This window comes from Myotis myotis, unplaced genomic scaffold (assembly GCF_014108235.1).
Source record: "Myotis myotis isolate mMyoMyo1 unplaced genomic scaffold, mMyoMyo1.p scaffold_m19_p_16, whole genome shotgun sequence".
Classification (NCBI taxonomy): domain Eukaryota; kingdom Metazoa; phylum Chordata; class Mammalia; order Chiroptera; family Vespertilionidae; genus Myotis; species Myotis myotis.
Window position 1 is genome coordinate 17,083,462 of NW_023416320.1, and position 18,206 is coordinate 17,101,667.

The 18,206-nt window shown below is 36.1% G+C and overlaps 1 protein-coding gene across 2 annotated transcripts in view; it reads left to right on the plus strand.

Moving 5' to 3' along the window:
• The window catches only part of EMC2 (ER membrane protein complex subunit 2), a 43,630-nt gene extending 31,735 nt beyond the window's left edge, over nucleotides 1-11,895 (plus strand). Inside the window, exon 11 of one of the 2 annotated variants that reach the window (XM_036338071.1) lies at nucleotides 8,057-11,895. In XM_036338071.1, coding sequence (XP_036193964.1) covers nucleotides 8,057-8,143 — 87 coding nt within the window. In that variant the 3' untranslated portion in view covers nucleotides 8,144-11,895. Of the gene's footprint in view, nucleotides 1-7,782; nucleotides 7,819-8,056 lie in introns of those variants that run through there. The other variant, XM_036338072.1, reaches the window with a different exon arrangement.
• Nucleotides 11,896-18,206: the final 6,311 nt, after the last annotated feature.

Genomic DNA, 18,206 nt, shown 5'->3' on the forward strand with positions numbered 1-18,206 from the left:
TCCCAAGAGTCCCTAGAGTGTGTGAACTCCTTTGTTCAAGGGATTAAATATCCCAGATTTCATGCCCTTGCAATGGCTGTGCCCATTCTGGCCAATGACTTTTGTTCTCAGCTCTGACAGCAAGCACCTTTCCTATGTCACCCCAACTTTATTGGGCATGTGCCTATCTCCCCTTCCTTGGACCCCTGTGGAGTATAAAGTTTAAGCTTCTGGGGAAGCTACCCTTGTGGGTGGTTTCTCAGCCCGGCCTGCACCCTCTCGCAGTCTGGGAGCCCTCGGAGGATGTCTGACTGCCACGGAGGTGGGAGAGGCTTTCCTGGTACCTCTTCTCACATGAGAAAAGATTGAAAAGGGAGCTCTCCTGGTACCTCTTCTCAATCCTTCTGCCCTCCCCAAGAGTGTTGATTTATAATCTTGTAGTTTTGGGCCTTTTTTGAACTTTGTGGAATTATACAGTATGTATTTTTTGCCTAGCCAATATCACTGTTAAATTTATGAGACTTATCCTTTATGTCTATAGTTCACTCATTTTCATTGAACTATAGTCTATATGAACATATATCTTATTTAGTCATCACTTGTTAGGCATTTGGATTATTTTCTGTTTTGGACTATTATGATAATACTATACTGAATATTGCTGTACAAGTCTTTTGTTGTACATACGCATATGTTGGTGATGATCTTTGAGTGGAAATACTAGATCATGGGACATACGTATATTTAACTTTAATAGATAAAGTTTGTTTTTCAAATCAGTTTTTTATAGTATCACCAGCAGTGTTATAGAGTTCTCACAGTTCCACACTTTTACGAACATTCAGTCTGTCAATTTGTGTAATTATAGCCATTGTGTTATGTGTGTAGTGGTGTCCCATGGTTTTATTATGCATTTGCCTGATTACTAGTGAGGTTCAACAGTTTTTTTTTCATGTTTATTGGCCATTTGAAGCCTTATCTTTTTCACTGATTTATGACTTTTTATTTTGATTTTTAGTTTACTGATTATGAACCCTTTGTTATATGTATAGCAAATCTCTTCAACTCCTTACTTGTTTTCGCTCCCAAATGATTTTGAAGAATAAAAGTTCTGAAGTTAAATATGTTCAACCTAATCTTTCATTTCCTTTATGGTTTGTGTGTTTTGTTTTCTGTTTAAGAAATTGTTTACTACTCATGGTTATAAAGGTAATCTTGAGTGTCTTTAGATCTTTTTTTCCTTCTGCTTTTCACATTTAGATCCAGAGTCCATTTGAAACTGATTTTTTATGTACAGTGTGAAATAGGAGTCAGTTTTCCCCCTTTTAACTATCCAGAGTGTTTTTGTTCATCTCTGTATTCTGTCATGAGTCCCGTTCCATGGAAGCCAGTGCCATATAGTAGTTAAAGAGAACACAGAATAGATCCATGTTGTCTGAGTTCAAAGTTCGGCCCTGACATTTATTAGCTCTACAACCTTGGATATATTATATACTATCCTGGACCTCACTGTTCATCTGCAAGATGGGCATAATAAAAGTTTTCTGAGGATTAAAGGAGGTAATACATAATTTTTACCAAATCTGACTCCAGAGTTGGCAGGTCTGACTCCAGAGTTGGTGCTCTTAATGGCCACAATATACTGCTAGAAAGAGGTATCAGGTATAAATGTGTCTGACATTGTAATTATAGTTTTGAACTCCCTTTTCAATCTTTTTTCATGTGAACAATTGATATTCTACCTTCACTTTCTTCAGTTCAGACCTAAAGCTTCAATAATAACTAAATTCAGAGGTTTGTGGGGTTTTTTTCTTTCTTCCTGTCCCTTCAGTAACACAAAAGCAGACAAACGTGTCCTTCCCTGCTTATGAGATGCACTTTACCAATAGCCATGACTCCCATCATTTCAGTAATTTCAGCCATTATTAAAAGATTTAAGCCCTATTCTTTAGTTATATTTGCCCTCCTTGCCATTCTTATTTAAAAACTTTTTCTTATTGAATTTTTTTAGATCCATATTCTTTTTATATGCTTATTTATAAGGTCTCAGTGTTCTCTGGAAAGAACTCTGAAAGCATCACTAATGCTCCTCAGTCTTTTAGTTTTACACTGTAAGCTCTATAATTCTCAGATGTTTTGCACATCTTTACTGAAGGTATGATTTGCCTTTTCTTGACTCTATTAGACAGGATAGTACAAGGAATTTTTGCCAGTTTCTGTAATCTTGGAAGGTATCGCATCTTAATTTAGTTGGTCAGGTTATATTTCTGTGTAGCAACTTCCATTTCTCCTCATCTATGAATCATTGTGCAAAATTATTTCTTCCTCCTGACACCAGTAACAGGTTTTAAATGAAATCTCTTGTTGCTTTTGAAGCTTATATATTCTGTGATTTTTCTACAGAGGCTCAGGGTTCACTTTCTGTCAATCTGATTCAGTAAATATATCTTTTATCCTTTGCTAACTTGGTGATTTAAAATAATGACTTATTTGCTTATGATTCTATAGGTAAGCTGTTTGGCTTGGGCTCAATTGAGTAATTCTACACTAATCTGGACGGGGCTTATTTATTTAAATCTTTCCTTTTTTTTCATTTACAATTGACATACAATATTATAATATTTTCAGGTGTTCAGTGTACACCCCAGTGATTATACATTATAGAACTTATTAAGTGATCATCCCAAAAAATCTCGTATCCATCTGACACTATACATAGTTATTAGAATATTATTGACTATTCATTATGCTGTTCTTGACAATCCTGTGACTACACTGTAACTACTAATTTATATTTCTAAATCCCTTCACCTTTTTCTCCCATTTCTCCAACCCCCTCCCATCTGGCAACCATAAAAATGGTCTCTATGTCTGTCTGTCTCTTTCTGCTCTGCTTATTCATGTATTTTGGTTTTTAGATTCAATTGTTGACAGATATGTATTTATTGCCATTTTATTGTTCGTATTTTTGATCATTGTTTTCCTTCTTAAAGAAGACCCTTTAACATTTCATGTAATACTGGTTTGGTGGTGATAAACTCCTTTAGCTTTTTCTTGTCTGGGAAGCTTTTTATCTGACCTTCAATTCTAAATGATAGTTTTGCTACCTAGAGTAATCTTGGTTGTAGTTCCTTGCTTTCATCACTTTGAATATTTCTTACCAATCCTTTCTGTCCTGCAAAGTTTCTGTTGTGAAATCAGCTGACAGTCTTATGGGTGCTCCCTTATAGGTAATTAACTGCATTTCTCTTGCTGCTTTTAAGATTATCTTTGCCTTTAACTTTTGGCATTTTAATTATGATGTATCTTGGTGTGGGCCTCTTTGGATTCCTCTTGTTTGGGACTCTCTGAACTTGCTGGATTTTTTATCTATTTCTTTCACCAGGTAAGGGAAATTTTCTGTCATTATTTTTTTCAAATAGGCTTTCCATTTCTAGCTCGCTCACTCTCCTCCTTCCGGCACCTCCATGATGTGAATGTTGGTACACTTGAAGTTGTCCTAGAACCTCCTTACATTATCCTATATAATAAAAGGCCAGAGGCCATAAGCGTCACGACCGGAACGACCGCTTGACCAGTCGCCATGAGGTGGCATTGACCACCTCTCGGTCCCTCGCGCCCCCAGCCCGCAAGCGGCGGTGGGGCAGGACTGAGGACTGGCGAGTGGACTGCACGGCTCACCTCTTGGTCCCTGCCCCTGTCCTGCAGGCTCCAATGGATCAGCGATGGTGAAAGGGGGAATCAGGGTGGGTGGCGGGAGGACCAGGCTAGCAGTAAGGCCATTGGGATCGCCAGCTCATCCCTGGCTGCTCCGGGCTCAGGCCTGCGGGAAAGCACGTGCTGGCGACTTCACCTTCATGCACATGCGCCAGGCTGGCCGCTGATGGAATGCGCTTCCCGCTTAGGGCCGCTCATGGCGGGGCGGGTAGGTCACAGGCGTGCCCCACAGCTTCTGTCAGCGCCTCAAGCTGCGGCAGCGGCAGCGGCAGCAGCGGCGCCTGTGTGAGTGGCCCTAAGCCGGCAGCACATTCCATCAGCGGCCAGCCTGGTGCACGCACATGGAGGTGAAGTCGCTGGCTCCCACTTTCCTGCAGACCTGAGCCCCCGAGCAGCCAGGGATGAGCTGGTGATCCCAACGGCCTGACAGCCCGGTGGAGGCAGCGTTCGGCCTTGGGACTGGCGAATGGGCAGATGATGACCCTGATCGCAGGAGGCTAGGCCCAGGGTCTCTACCCACACGATTTCATGCACTGGGCCTCTAGTTTTCATATATTTGGATTCTTTTTCTTTTTGCTGTTCTGCTTTGGTGTTTTTTATACTTCCTCATATTCCAAATCACTGATTTTGACGTGGTTATGGGAGTAGGCAAGTACTGCGTTCACCTATGCTGCCATCTTCTAGGAACTTATTTGAGTAAAACCGAGGACATAAGCCAGGAGAAAGATTTGAAATACTTCCTCAACTGGACTTATTTATATTTCTGTCCTATACTAGTGGTTGATAGCCTCACTTAAATATTCGAAAGGCTATCTCTTGGCTGGGAGTGCTGGGTATCTCTCATTTGGCAGGCTAACCAGGACCTACTCACGTAGGGGTCTCAGGGTTCTAAGAACAGCAAACAGGCAAACTTGGATGTGCAAGGGCTTTTCAAGCTTCTGGGGTTGTCACATGTTGCTAATATTCCATTGAGCAAAGAAAATCACATGGTCAGCCTAGATCAGGATGCAGTACTTAATCTCTCAATAGGAAGAGAAATATGTTCTCATTTGGCAGTTTATTACACTACTAGAGGCCCGGTGCATGAAATTTGTGCACTGGGGGAGGGTGTCCCTCAGCCCAGCCTGCACCGTCTCTAATCTGGGACCCCTCGGGGGATGTCTGACTGCTGGTTTAGGCCCGATCCCTGTCGGACATCCCTCTCACAATCTGGGACTGCTGGTTCCCAACTGCTCGCCTGCCTGCCTGCCTGATTGCCCCTAACTGCTTCTGCCTGCCAGCCTGATCACCCTCTAACCACTCCCCTGCCAGCCTGATCGACGCCTAACTGCTCCCCTGCTAGCCCGATTGTCCCCAACTGCCCTCCCCTGCAGACCCAGTCGCCCCTAACTGCCCTCCCCTGCAGGCCCAGTTGCCCCCAATTGCCATCCCCTGCAGGCCTGGTCCCCTCCAACTGCCCTTCCCTGCCACCCCACTCACCCCTAACTGCCCTCCCCTGCTGGCCTGATCGCCCACAACTGCCCTCCCTTGCCAGCCATCTTGTGACCACATGGGGGCAGCCATCTTGTGCGAGGGTGTAACAGTCAATTTTCATATTACCTTTTTATTATATACAGTTGTATAACTACATAGTCCCTTCTGCTTTTGTTTATTTTGCCTTCCTTTTTATCTACTTTATTGAGGTATAATATCCCAAAAAACATGCACACATTTTAGGTCTACAGTTTAGTTTTGACAAGTTTAAATTCCCCTCTCACCACCACTCCAATTACGATACACAACATCTTCATACAGAAAGTTCCCTTCTGCCACTTTGCAGTGAACCCACTCCATACTATAGACAAGCACTGATTTGATTTTTACCACTATAAATTAATTTTCCCTGTACTAGAACTATATACATGAGATCATAGATTATGTACTCTTTTGTGCCTGGCTTTTTTCTCTCAGTGTAATGTTTCTGAGATTCATCCAACCAGTGTCCCATTTTATTTATCCTATTACTTTGTACACTCATGTTGTTTTCAAAATTGTGTAAAGGTAAATTTTAGCCCAATGTATCGCAGTAATTGCAATGGATGAATCATTGACTATTTATGATGATGATGATGATGATGAGCATGATGATCTTTTGGGCGAATTTTCTTTAAGATCCAACAGGGAATTATGAAAAAAGAATTTACTTAAGCAAAATCTAACTGTATAAAAACAAAAATGCAGAATTTACGATTAATGTGGCAAATTATAACTAGAGATTGACATTTTAGTAAGCAAATCTGTGGGATCTAATTGAGAACGTCATTATTCATGTCTAGGCATATAAACAAGTATAAAGAAAAATATTCTTTATTGTAATGTTTTTCTAGGCATTTGTAAATTAGAGAAAATGAGGTTTTAGGAACTGCTTTTCTTTCTGTGTTCCTACTTAATAATGAAACAGAATATGTCTACTACTGACTTTTCAATGAGGTAATTGGTTTAGCATGTTCAGTAGAGGCAGGCAAGTTTGATTAATGCTCATGAAAAACTTCACACAATAATTTTCCAGATAAATGCTTCTTTGGTATACTGCTAAATTCATCTGTGCTAGTGATCCATATGTTATTTATGATTGTGGAGGTGATTCTGTTACTATCCTTTTGGGAAATAGAAAATTAAATCATGATTTGAGGGAAAAATAGGATTCCGGCTTAATCAGTTAAATTGCCATATAATTCTGGAATAGACAAAATAATTGCATGTCAGGCACAATTTGAAGTGATTGATTTATATTTTCAACTTTCTCTTTATTTGTTCTGACACAAATAAGTTTGCTTTGTTTATTCTAAATAGTACTCACTGGTTGTTAGTAATATTGATACACAAACTTAGGTGATTTTTTTATTAGCTAATTTAAAAAATCACAAATTCATATTTACTATTTTTATTATGTTTAAGTACAAACTAAGTAAAATATTGTATTTTAAAATACTTTTTATGACTCTATGGGAACTTATTTTTATTTTGCTATGTTAAGTGTTATTATGTGGTATCCTATTTGTACTCCCTTCTCCAACCCATCAAAGCTTTTACTTAGAATTAGACCTGTAAGAATCTGATTAGGACCATTCCTATTTTGGGTTAGGCAGTGGTAAAAGAAAAGGCTTTCTGTTCTTGGTAAGTCCTTGTAAAAGTGAATTTATCAACTGGATAATAGGAGTGATAAGCACACCCCACATCCTTTACTCACCAAATGCAATTATGTAAAGGCAAAGTTTTAAATGTGGTGTTGCTGTTATGACATTTTGTAATTGTGAATATTTAACATTTGAATTCTTTTCATTAGTAATGTCTTATGAAAGGTAAAAGGGATCTTGATTTTTTATGAGTTCTTCTCTTTTCCTGGCATTTCCTTTAGAAATCCTCTTTATTTACTCTGTCAAATCAAGAGTCAACCACAGAAGCTAATGGTTTAGGAAGTAAGGGAATCATAATGTTAAGCTGCAGCCAGAGAGGTCAAAGGCAGGTTAACAATTCCTGAAACCTATTGCTTCTATGATGTTACCTGTGCTTGATCACTTAATCTTTCTCAACAGGTCATAAGAAGTTTGCCAAATTAAGTTAATTACAAAAGAGAAGGAACACATCATAAATCAAGTACTAAGTACCTAAGACAGCATTGGTATTTGAAGGAAAGATCAGTTACATGAAAATGTATTGAGTGCTTAGATGTTAATTGAAAGTACTTTGTTTTAATAGTAAATGTTAGTACTTTAACCATGGGGAAAATAGGTAATATAGATATAATAAACCTACCCCCATAAGAAACACTTATCTAGTAGCGTTAAATCAAACTGATAAATGATGGGAATTGTCAGTCTAGTTAGAAGTCATTTTGAAATTAGCATGGGGTACTCAACAGTGGTTCCCCCACTGATTATGTGTACTATATTGAATTTAATACACTATGAATTTGGTTTAAATGTACAAAGATAGTATTTAATGTATTATATTTTGTTTTCATTGTAAAATCCAATTTAAACTAGAAATGCATATTTTAAAACATGTTTACATCATTGTAATATGTAACAAAGTTTTTTTTGACAGGTCTTTGCTGCAGAAGCATGATATTACCTAGTCAACTAATAAATCTGGAATAATTTAAAGGATTACGACCAACTTTAAATAATTTTAGAGATATCTTATACTTAAAATGTTTAACAGAAAGTACTTTACATTTATATTTTACCTTTGTTTGAAAACTTTTGCTTTTATGCTAGTGATAAAATAGATGTTAGCTCTCATTAGCAATGAGAATGTAAGGTTGTGATTTTGAACCTTCCACTGAAATTGACCCTAATTGCATTTTTTAAAAAATTAGTTTGCAGGTCGAAGTAAGAAGGAAACCAAATACTCTCTTAAGGCAGTCGAAGACATGTTGGAAACACTGCAGATTACCCAGTCTTAACGTTTCAAAAATTCTTTCACATTACATTTCACAATTGCACGATTGAACCTATTGGCTTGACTTATTTACTAAATGCCCAGTGCTATTTATATGCTAATTTCCTGTTAAGGCAGTTGTAAAGAATATGTTTATATAAACCTAAAAATTCCTTTCATTGCTAAGCAGAAAGATCAGGAAGGTCCATAGAAGAAGGATTTTAGAGTCTTATTGATTGTACAGCATTCTCTTAATATCACACTGCTTTTAAACCATAATCTGCTGTAGAAATAACCTAATTAAATAAACCATGATGATTTATTAAACTTGCATATGAAGATTATAGTCTTTTTATTACACTTAAATAGTGAAGATACCGTTTTAGAACTCAATGCCTAGTTAGCTCTTTTTTTTTTTTATCTATGATAAGAAATAGATAGCATATATAACTGACTGAGCAAAATATTGACAAATTATTTTAACTCTCCTTTAGTGTCAGGTTGGATTTTGCTCTGTTTCAGTAGGCTGTTGCTTTTTGTACTGTAATATTACTCTGCTGAATCATGGTAAAATATGTAATTTTCCAAAATTTAGCAATATGTCTGTAAAATGTTCATTTTGCCATAGAAGATAATTAAATTTTTACCTATAAAATGCTTTAAGGTTCATATATGCTATAATACTCAAATTTAACCTTTATGAAAGTTATATTTATTGAACATTTAACTGTAAATTACATAAAAGAATATTCAGAGATCTAGAGAATAGGAATTAAAGGGGTTTCAGTGACTGTTATTTTTACTTTAGGGTAAAATAAAAAAAATCTAAACTTTTTAGAAAAAAATTTTTTACAATCCTTGTCTCATTATCTCCTTAGTGATAATTGAAATTTCTTCTTTTTTTTATACTAATCAACCATTATACTACCTTCAACATTATTTTGCATGTTTCAATAGAAAACAAAGAACTTTGAGAGTTAAACACTTTGTTCAGGCATAAGTTAATTTTTAGAATAGTGAATTGTTCATTCAAGACAAATATTTATTGTTAGTATTAGTTTGTAATTTATATATATGTTACATATAATATATATTATATGTAGTCATAATCCTATTTATTTATACTAACATTATACAGAAACTCCTGCTCACTTGTCATTGCTGGATTTGGGCAAATGGGGATGGTGGAGGAATTGACAACCTGAAAGTCTTTAGGAAGAAAACTTGCCAATACCAGCATTTTAACCTTTTGAATAATTCTGTTATTCTTCCTGTCTAGTCTAATTCTTTCATGTTACAGTCCTTTTCATTTTATTTTGTCAGGAGTAATGAGCAACTGTGTAAAAGCTCTTCTCATATAAAGATAATTCTTCTGAACTAACCTTTGTTATAACAAAATGTACTCTTTTTATACATGAATTTAGTAACTGCATTTTCAACATAATCAGCTATTTAAAATTTGTTTGCTACAAAGAAAATAGTGCCCGCATACTATTCCCACTACCTTTCTTCTCTCTAACCTTCTCCCATCAGTCACTAGAATAGTGTTTTCTTTAGCAATTACATTTGTGTAATAAGAAATTTAGTGCCTCATAACTGTCAGCCTTAGTTTCACTTTGTTTTTTAAATTTCATTACCTTCTTGCCAATAATTTTTCTTCAGTACCTTGTTAATATGTAATAATTTACAGACCTCCATTTAAATGTACTGATAACCCTATCATGGCAGACAGTTGCCTGCTCAACTCTTACCTTCACTTCCTAGTAAATTGTATCCTATATTGTTGAGATAGGAGCAGAGATCCCTGTTCCTCAAGGAGATTAGGATCTTACCCCAATCCCAGGAGATGCATCATGATTAATTTAATATAGAAATGGCTTCATTCTTTATGGCCTGTGATATGCCAGGCCTGTATTTGTGCTGTCTATTATGATAGCCATTAGCTCCATGTGGCTATTTTGCTCTTGAAATATGGCCAGTGCAACTGAGAAATTGAATTTTTAATTTAATTTCATTTAAATTTAAATAGCTGAATGTGACTCATGGTCACCATTTTGTACAGCCCCAGATAATCAAATGTGTGGGCATATGATCTAGTTCATGTTAATGAAATGAACAGAAGAATATTGGCACGGGCCTTCCTTTCAAATTAAAAAGAACAAGCTTTGTGAGATGAAGCTTTCTGCCTCTTTCTCCTCCTTGTGCCTAGAGATACAACAGCCATCTTACAATCATGAAGTGGCAAATATGAGAATGAAAACTACATTTCAAAGAAGTTTTCTTAGAAAGATTAGCGGGATCCTGGGTCCCTAAAGGCATTGTTGAACACCTGAACCTACATGAACAGTTTCCAACCTCTACTTATTACATGAGAAAAATAAACCCTTGATTTCTCTTACTTTAGTAATATATGTTTCTGACTAATTATATATACCATTTAACTTTAAAGAAAAAATTGATTGTTTTAAGAGAGAGGGAGAGAGAGAAAAACATCGATTTGTTGTTCCACATATTTATACATCCATTGATTTGCTTGTTGTATGTGCCCTGACCAGGAGTTGAACCTGCAACCTTGGTGTGTCGGGACAAAGCTCTAACCCACAGAGCTGCCAGGCCAGAGCCATTTAACTTTTTTTAAACATGAAAACTCTTATTTTAGACATGCTAGGAATGCTGTTTCAGAATATAATCACTTAAAGTTAAGTAGATAATTAGATATAAGTAATACCTTGTTGCAATTCAGCATCCAGTATTTAAGCCAACAGAAGTGAGAAAAAGGCATATTAAAACAACTTTAACCATAAGAATAATATTGACTTGGGAGCAGAGAGGGATGTAGAAAAAATAGAAATGGAAGACCAATGTTTTAGTATACTGGAAGCATACAATTTTTATTGGAAAATATTTTAAAGAATGATTTTCTAATGCCATAATCCATTTATTCTCAAGGTAACATCATTTTACTTCATTTCATGGAACTATAGAATTTTAGAAGGGAAAAAAAGAAAACAATGATTTAGTTGTATTCATTTTAAGATAAGGAATGACGTTTCTGAGAAATTGTGCTCACTGTGACAGAGCAAGGAACAGGATCAGGATGTCAGGGGCTCCCAAGTTTAGTTCTCTTTCTAATATACTCTGAGGCATATACTTGTCCTTTGATACATTGTTCCCATTTTAGAGTAACAAAAGTAGAGCCAGATATATTCAAGGGACATTGCTTGTTAGAGCAGGGAAGAGAATTCGGATTTTATAATTTGTAAACAATTTTTTAGTGGAATAATAAAGTCCAATTTTATTTTGAACTAAATAAGTTACCCATTTAAAATGTTACTTCATTTATCGTCAATGTGATAACTATTTTAGACTAGAACTATTTTAAACCTCTTTCACTTTGAACCTCTGATGTATGCTATCTCCCTTTTTACTCTTGGTTAGTAACCTCTTGTTATAGGCCGAATTGTGTCTCCTGCAAATTCATGTTGGAAGTTCTAACCCTGGGTACCTCAGAATGTGAATTTTTTTGTAGAGACTTTAAAGAGGCAGTTCATGTAAAATTAAGTCATATGGTTTAACCCTAATTCAATTAATTGATACCTTTATAAGAAGAGATTAAGACACAGACACGCAGAGGAAAGATCAAGGAAAGACAAAGAGAAGATAACCATCTATAAGTCAAGGAGCAATTCCTCAGAAGAAACCAACCCTGCTGACACCTTGCTCTTGGACTTCTGGCCTTTAGAACTGTGATGAAATAAATTTCTGTTGTTTAAGACACTCAGGTCTCTGTGTACTTTGTTAAGGCAGACCTAGCAAACTAATTAACAGCTTTCTTACTATTTTTCAAAGAAAGAGAATCAGATAAAGACCCTCCCAGGATCAGATATTCTTGTACCCAGCTTTATTTCTTTTCCTCTTACAATCAAGTAGCCTTACCCTTTTCTGAGCTATTTCCCATTACTGTCCCTTCATTTTTATACTATAGCTCTACTTCACTTTCATGAATTTGCCATACTTTCTCCTACCACAAAGCATCCTGCCTTCCCTCAGACTTTCCATCATCTCATTTCTTTACACTTATTCTTAAACTATTTCTTTTCTTCATTATCTCTGCTCTCTTACTTTACTAGATTCTTCCCTCCACCCTTCCCATTATTCCTTCGAAATAGTTTAATTTCATGTCACCAATCTAATGTCACCAATCTTTTTAGTCTTTTAAGCAGTATTATGCTCTTATTCATTGCAAATTTGTGTCTTTATTTCTATTGCCCCCACTATCTGAGCCCAAGTAACCATCCCCTGACTTCTGGAGAATAGCCAGATGGCTGGGTTTCCTGTACTTTTACTTCCTCCTAGTCCATTTTAAACAGCAGCTAGAATGTTACTAATATCACTAAAGAGGCCAGTTTATCCTTCCCTCATTAAAATTCAGTTTTCCATTTGTTGCTCTTTGGCCTTTGAGGTTCTATATGGTATCAGAATCAGGAAGAACGATTCAAAATTTTTTTTTAAGTATAAACTATCTCCCTCTCCTCTCTTATTTCTAAATTTATCCACACTTAAGTTCCATGGAGTTGTTATGCTCTCTTCTTCAATATACTTGGTCCTTCTGTATAGACCAGTAACCTCAAGAATTTTTAAGACATGCAATACCTGACTAGCCAGAAGCACTGACCTGTTTTCCCTTAGATTATTTAAAAAAAAAAAAAAAAAAAAAAAAAGACAACAGCCAACACAATAGCTGCGCAGTGTTAATCAAAATTTTACCTATTGTTTTTGTCAGATCGGCCCAAAATATATTTTTGGCGTGTGGTAAACTCTTGGTAATTAGTTTGAGTGCCATGAGATGAAAAAGGTTGAAAATTGCTGGTATATACCAAAGCCTTCCTTGACTCATTCTCCAGAGGTTATGCCTTTCTTTTTTTTCTTACTGATATTTTTTTTCCCTTTATTTTTTTATTATTATTTTTTTTAAATAATTTTTATTTCTTGAAGTACCACAAAGAGTATTGCATATGTCTCCTTCCCCCCCCCCCCCCCCCCCGACATTCCCCCGGTCTCCCCTACCCCCTAGTGCAGGGATGGGCAAACTTTTTGACTCGAGGGCCACAATGGGTTCTTAAACTGGACCGGAGGGCCGGAACAAAAGCATGGATGGAGTGTTTGTGTGAACTAATATAAATTCAAAGTAAACATCATTACATAAAAGGGTACGGTCTTTCTTTTTTTTAGTTTTATTCATTTCAAACAGGCCGAATCCGGCCCGCGGGCCGTAGTTTGCCCACGGCTGCCCTAGTGTCTTGTGTCCATTGGTTATTATGTGCATGCAGATAAGTCCTTTGGTTGATCTCTTATCCCCCTACCCCCCCCCCCCAAACCCTCCCCAGGCTTCCCACTGTAGTTTGACAGTCTGTTCAGTGCTGCACTGCCTCTGCATCTACCCCTGTTCATCAGTCTATACTGGTCCCCATTATCTGTTTCAACCTCACCAGGGCCGTTTCGTCCTCACCAGGGCCGTCCCGACCTCACCGGGGCCGTCTTGGCCTCACCGGGGGATATTTTTAAAGTAACATTTTATTTTAAAATACTTTAAGACTCACAAGGAGTTGCAATACAGTACAAAGAATTTCTGTGTACTAGCTTCTATTATTTTATGTAACCATAGTGCATTATCAAAGAAGGAAATTGACATTGCAACATACTGTTAACTAGGGTATGGATTTCACAATTTTTACATGTTCTCTTTTTTTTCTGATTATGAAATGTTATATGTGTAGCTAGAACTTCATAAATTCTCTCTTGCTACTCCTTAATAGTTATACCCTCTTCTAACACAGGTGCCTGACATCTGCTGATCTTTTCTCCATCACTATAATTTTGTCACTTAACTGTTCTATAAATGGAATCACACAATATGTAACCCTTTCAGACTGGTTTCTTTCAGAATATTTTCTTGTAAGTTCATGGGTGGTGTTGCATGTGTCAATAGTTTGTTCCTTTTTATTACTAGGTAATATTCCACTGTATGAATGTACCATAGACATTCTGGTAATCCACTGTGGAAGGACATTTGAGTAGTTTCACCACTAAGTGGGGTTTATTTCAGAAATGCAGACTGCTTTAATATTTTGAAAATTGGTCAATGCAATACATCATATTAAGAAAATAAGAAAAACCACTTGATCTTTTCAATTGATAATAAAAAAGCATTTGACAAAATGTAGCGCCCATTTATAATTTAAAAAGCTAACTCAGTAATAGAAGGATATTTCCTCAGTTCCCCCAAAATCCACAAAACTTACAGTTACTATTACACCTAATGAAAGGTTAAATGTGGTCCCATTAAGATTGAGAATGAGGCAAGGATGTGCACTCTCAACCACTTCTATTTGACATAGTATTGGTGTATTGGTGCAGTGTGGTAAGAAAGGGAATAAGACATACGGATTGGAAAGGAAGAAGTAATGGTCTCTATTTACAGGTAACCTGATAGTCTACATAGAAAATCCCAAGAAATCTCCAAGAACATCTTGGAATTCTAACAAGTGAGTTTAGCAAGATCACAGGATACAAGGCCAAGAAAGACCAATTGTATTTCTTTATGCTGGCAATAAATAATATTTATAATACACAAATATTAAGTATAAAATTTTAAAACCATATATAGGATATGTTTGCTGAAAACTACAAATGCTAATAAAAGAAAAAAGACCTAAAAAATGGAGAGACATATCATATTCATGGATTGGAAGACAATATAATAAAGATGTCGGTTCTCCCCCAAATAATCTAGGTTTAATACAATTTCTATTAAAATCTCAGATTCTTTGTAGATAAACTTTCTAAGATTTATATGAAAAGATGATGTAGAATAGTTTAAGCAACCTTAAAAATAAATTTGGAATCAGACTACCAGATATTAAAAATTACGTAGCTAGCCCTAGCCGGCTTGGCTCAGTGGATAGAGTGTCAGCCTGTGGACTGAAGGGTCCCAGGTTCGATTCCAGCCAAGGACACATGCCTGGGTTGCGGGCTCGATCCCCAGAAGAGAGTGTGCAGGAGGCAGCCGATCAATGATTCTCTCTCATCATTGGTGTTTCTATCTCTCCCTCTCCTTTCCTCTCTGAAATCAATGAAAAGAAATATATTTTAAAAAATTGCGTAGCTACAGTAATGACAATGTGGTATTGCTACTGATGGTGTGGTTTTGTCAGAGTGACATACAAAGCAGTGGAACAGGTCCAGAATAGACAGATCCACACCAGTATGAAAAACTAAATTTTGAAAAAGTTGCATAAGCAATTCAATAGAAGAATTGTGTGAGACAGTTGAATATTTAAAAAATGGTATTGGAACAATTGGATATTTCATAGCAAAAGATAAAAAGCCCTCAACTTAGACCTCCCACCATATTAAAAAACAAACAAACTCAAAATGAGTCATGGATCTAATTGTAACATGTAAGACTAAAATATTTAGGGGGGAAAAAAAAAGGAAAGAACTATCTGACCAGTATGACCTAGGGTTGGCCAAAATTCTTTCAGTGACAGCAAAGGTGCAACTTTTAAAAAGAATAAATTGGATCTTGTCACAAATAAAATCTTGTTTTGAGAAAGACCCTGTTAAAGAAGATGAAAAGACAGGCCAGAGAAGACCCTATTAAAGAAAACAAGCCACAGACAAATATTTACAAACATACTGTGTCCAGGATATATGAAGAACTTTCAAAATTCAATAGTAAGAAAACACTAATTAGGAAATGGACAAAAGGCAGACACTTCACAAAGAGGCTATCAGTTTGGCAAATATATGCATGAAAAATGTTCAAAATCATTAGCAATTAATAGGGAGAAATGCAAATTTAAGCTTTAATGACATGCCATTGAACACATTAGAATGGCTAAAATAAAACATTGATAATCCTATGTGTCAATGATGTGAAACAACTTGGAAATGTCAATATTTAGCTCCTCTGGAGAACAGTTGTATACTTTTATATTATCACGTACCTTTCATTTGGACCATTTGCCACTATATTTTCAGGTGATTGTCCTCCCCAATAGGTTCTTTAAAAGAAGTCGGAGACTATATCCGGCTTTGTCCATTATTGTCATTCCAGCTTCTAACTGATGCTTGCACACAGTACATACATATTTGAATGAATTAAAAGTAAAATACTCTGCCCATTATGGTATACTCTATTTAACAAATCTTCCAGATGTACTTTAGCTTCACTTAGTTCCCTGGTAAAATAAATTGTAATCAGGAAGTCATTTCAAAAATCTAATATCCATATCAGGAACAACATTATGCTTAAGGCTGCCAATGAGATCATTATATGCCACATTAATAACAGGAAAAAAATAAAATAACTCACAGTTTGACTACTTTGAGATACATAAACCTGAATCATTCTCAATAGCTGTAGAATTTGCTCCAACTCTAAGGATATTGTGAATGGTCAAGATTCATTAATGGGCTATTTAGAAAGTTCTAGTGATTGGTTCTCAACGCATGTTCATTTTTTAATTTGCTAGAAATGCAAATTATTGAGCCTCACTCCACTCTGTTATGTGAGAGACTCCAGCAATTTGTTTTTAACAAGCCCATCAGGTATTCCTGAGGCCCACTAACATCTGCCTGGACTCAGTTATTTGAAGACTGATTGGCAGAAGCAGATGATTCTGTGGATTTCTGTGTCATTCCCTTTGTTCTATTATTATGTTTGTATATGGCACTCTTTGTGTTATCCCCTTTTATTCTGCTTTATTTGTTTTTCCCATTCCCCTCACCCCCAACCCTATTTTCTCTAGATGCCATAATAAAGAACTGAGGGATATGTGTTTATTTTATTTGTTGAATGGAATACTTTTCTCTTTGTAATTTAAAAAATGAGTATATACAGGGTGTCCAAAAATATGTATACATACTTTGAATAATTACTATTTCAATGGGTTAAATCTGAAAAGAACGAAACATTAGTTGAGCTATCAGCTGTTAAAGCTTATATATATTTTTGAGGGAGATCCTGTATGTAGAATTGTTGCTGTTACTTTTCTCAGAAGTCCAGCTGAATTTATTTGATTTTTATTAGTTGCTTTCAGTAGTTTTTAAACTTTATTTTTTAAAGAAGGAAGATGTAGGTAGTTCGGTAGTCTTTCAAAAAAGAAAATCTTGCCCTAACCGGTTTGGCTCAGTGGATAGAGCATCAGCCTGCAGACTCAAGGGACCCGGGTTCGATTCCGGTCAAGGGCATGTACCTTGCTTTCGGGCACATCCCCAGTGGGGAGTGTGCAGGAGGCAGCTGATTGATGTTTCTCTCTCATCGATGTTTCTAACTCTCTATCCCTCTCCCTTCCTCTCTGTAAAAAATCAATAAAATATATTTTAAAAATCTTTCTGTTTGCACACATATAGAAAATGTTCATATATACATTTCTTCCCTCCTCTCTCCCGTGTGTGTGTGTGTGTGTATTTGTATTTTTTTGCACCAAATTATAATTATTGTGGGGTATAGAAGGTATGAATTTTGTATTATAATGGGCATAGTAGAAAGCAAGAATAATATCAAGTCCTATATTCTGTCCTCATTGTTTCTTAATATAAAAGTCTGATTAATAATTAGAAAAATTTTGGTGTCCCCAAAGTTAAATTAGAAGCATATTGTAACCAACCATTTGAGCCACAAGTGAATTCCAATAGGGTCAATTGTTTTTCTACTATTTAATGTAAGAAAATATAACATTGTAAGTAAGTACAACTTATTTCCAACTCTTTAGGTCCTGGAAAAATTCTCTATCTTATGTAACTGCTGCTACTAAAATAAACTTGGAGATAGTAATTTGGCAAATAAGTCACTGATATGAAAACATGTTTGTAGACGTCCAAGTAATAATGAACCTTTGTAAATAGAGAATGGATAGTAACTTTGAAGAAATCTGAGCTTATGCCTAAGCAACATGAGAGAAATACTACTAATAATTCCCTTTAATTGTGAATTCAGTTCTCTTTTAGGTAACTTAAATATTGCATGAAAGAAAACATGGGTAACAATTTTGTGAAAATGTGATTGTGTCAGAGGAATCACC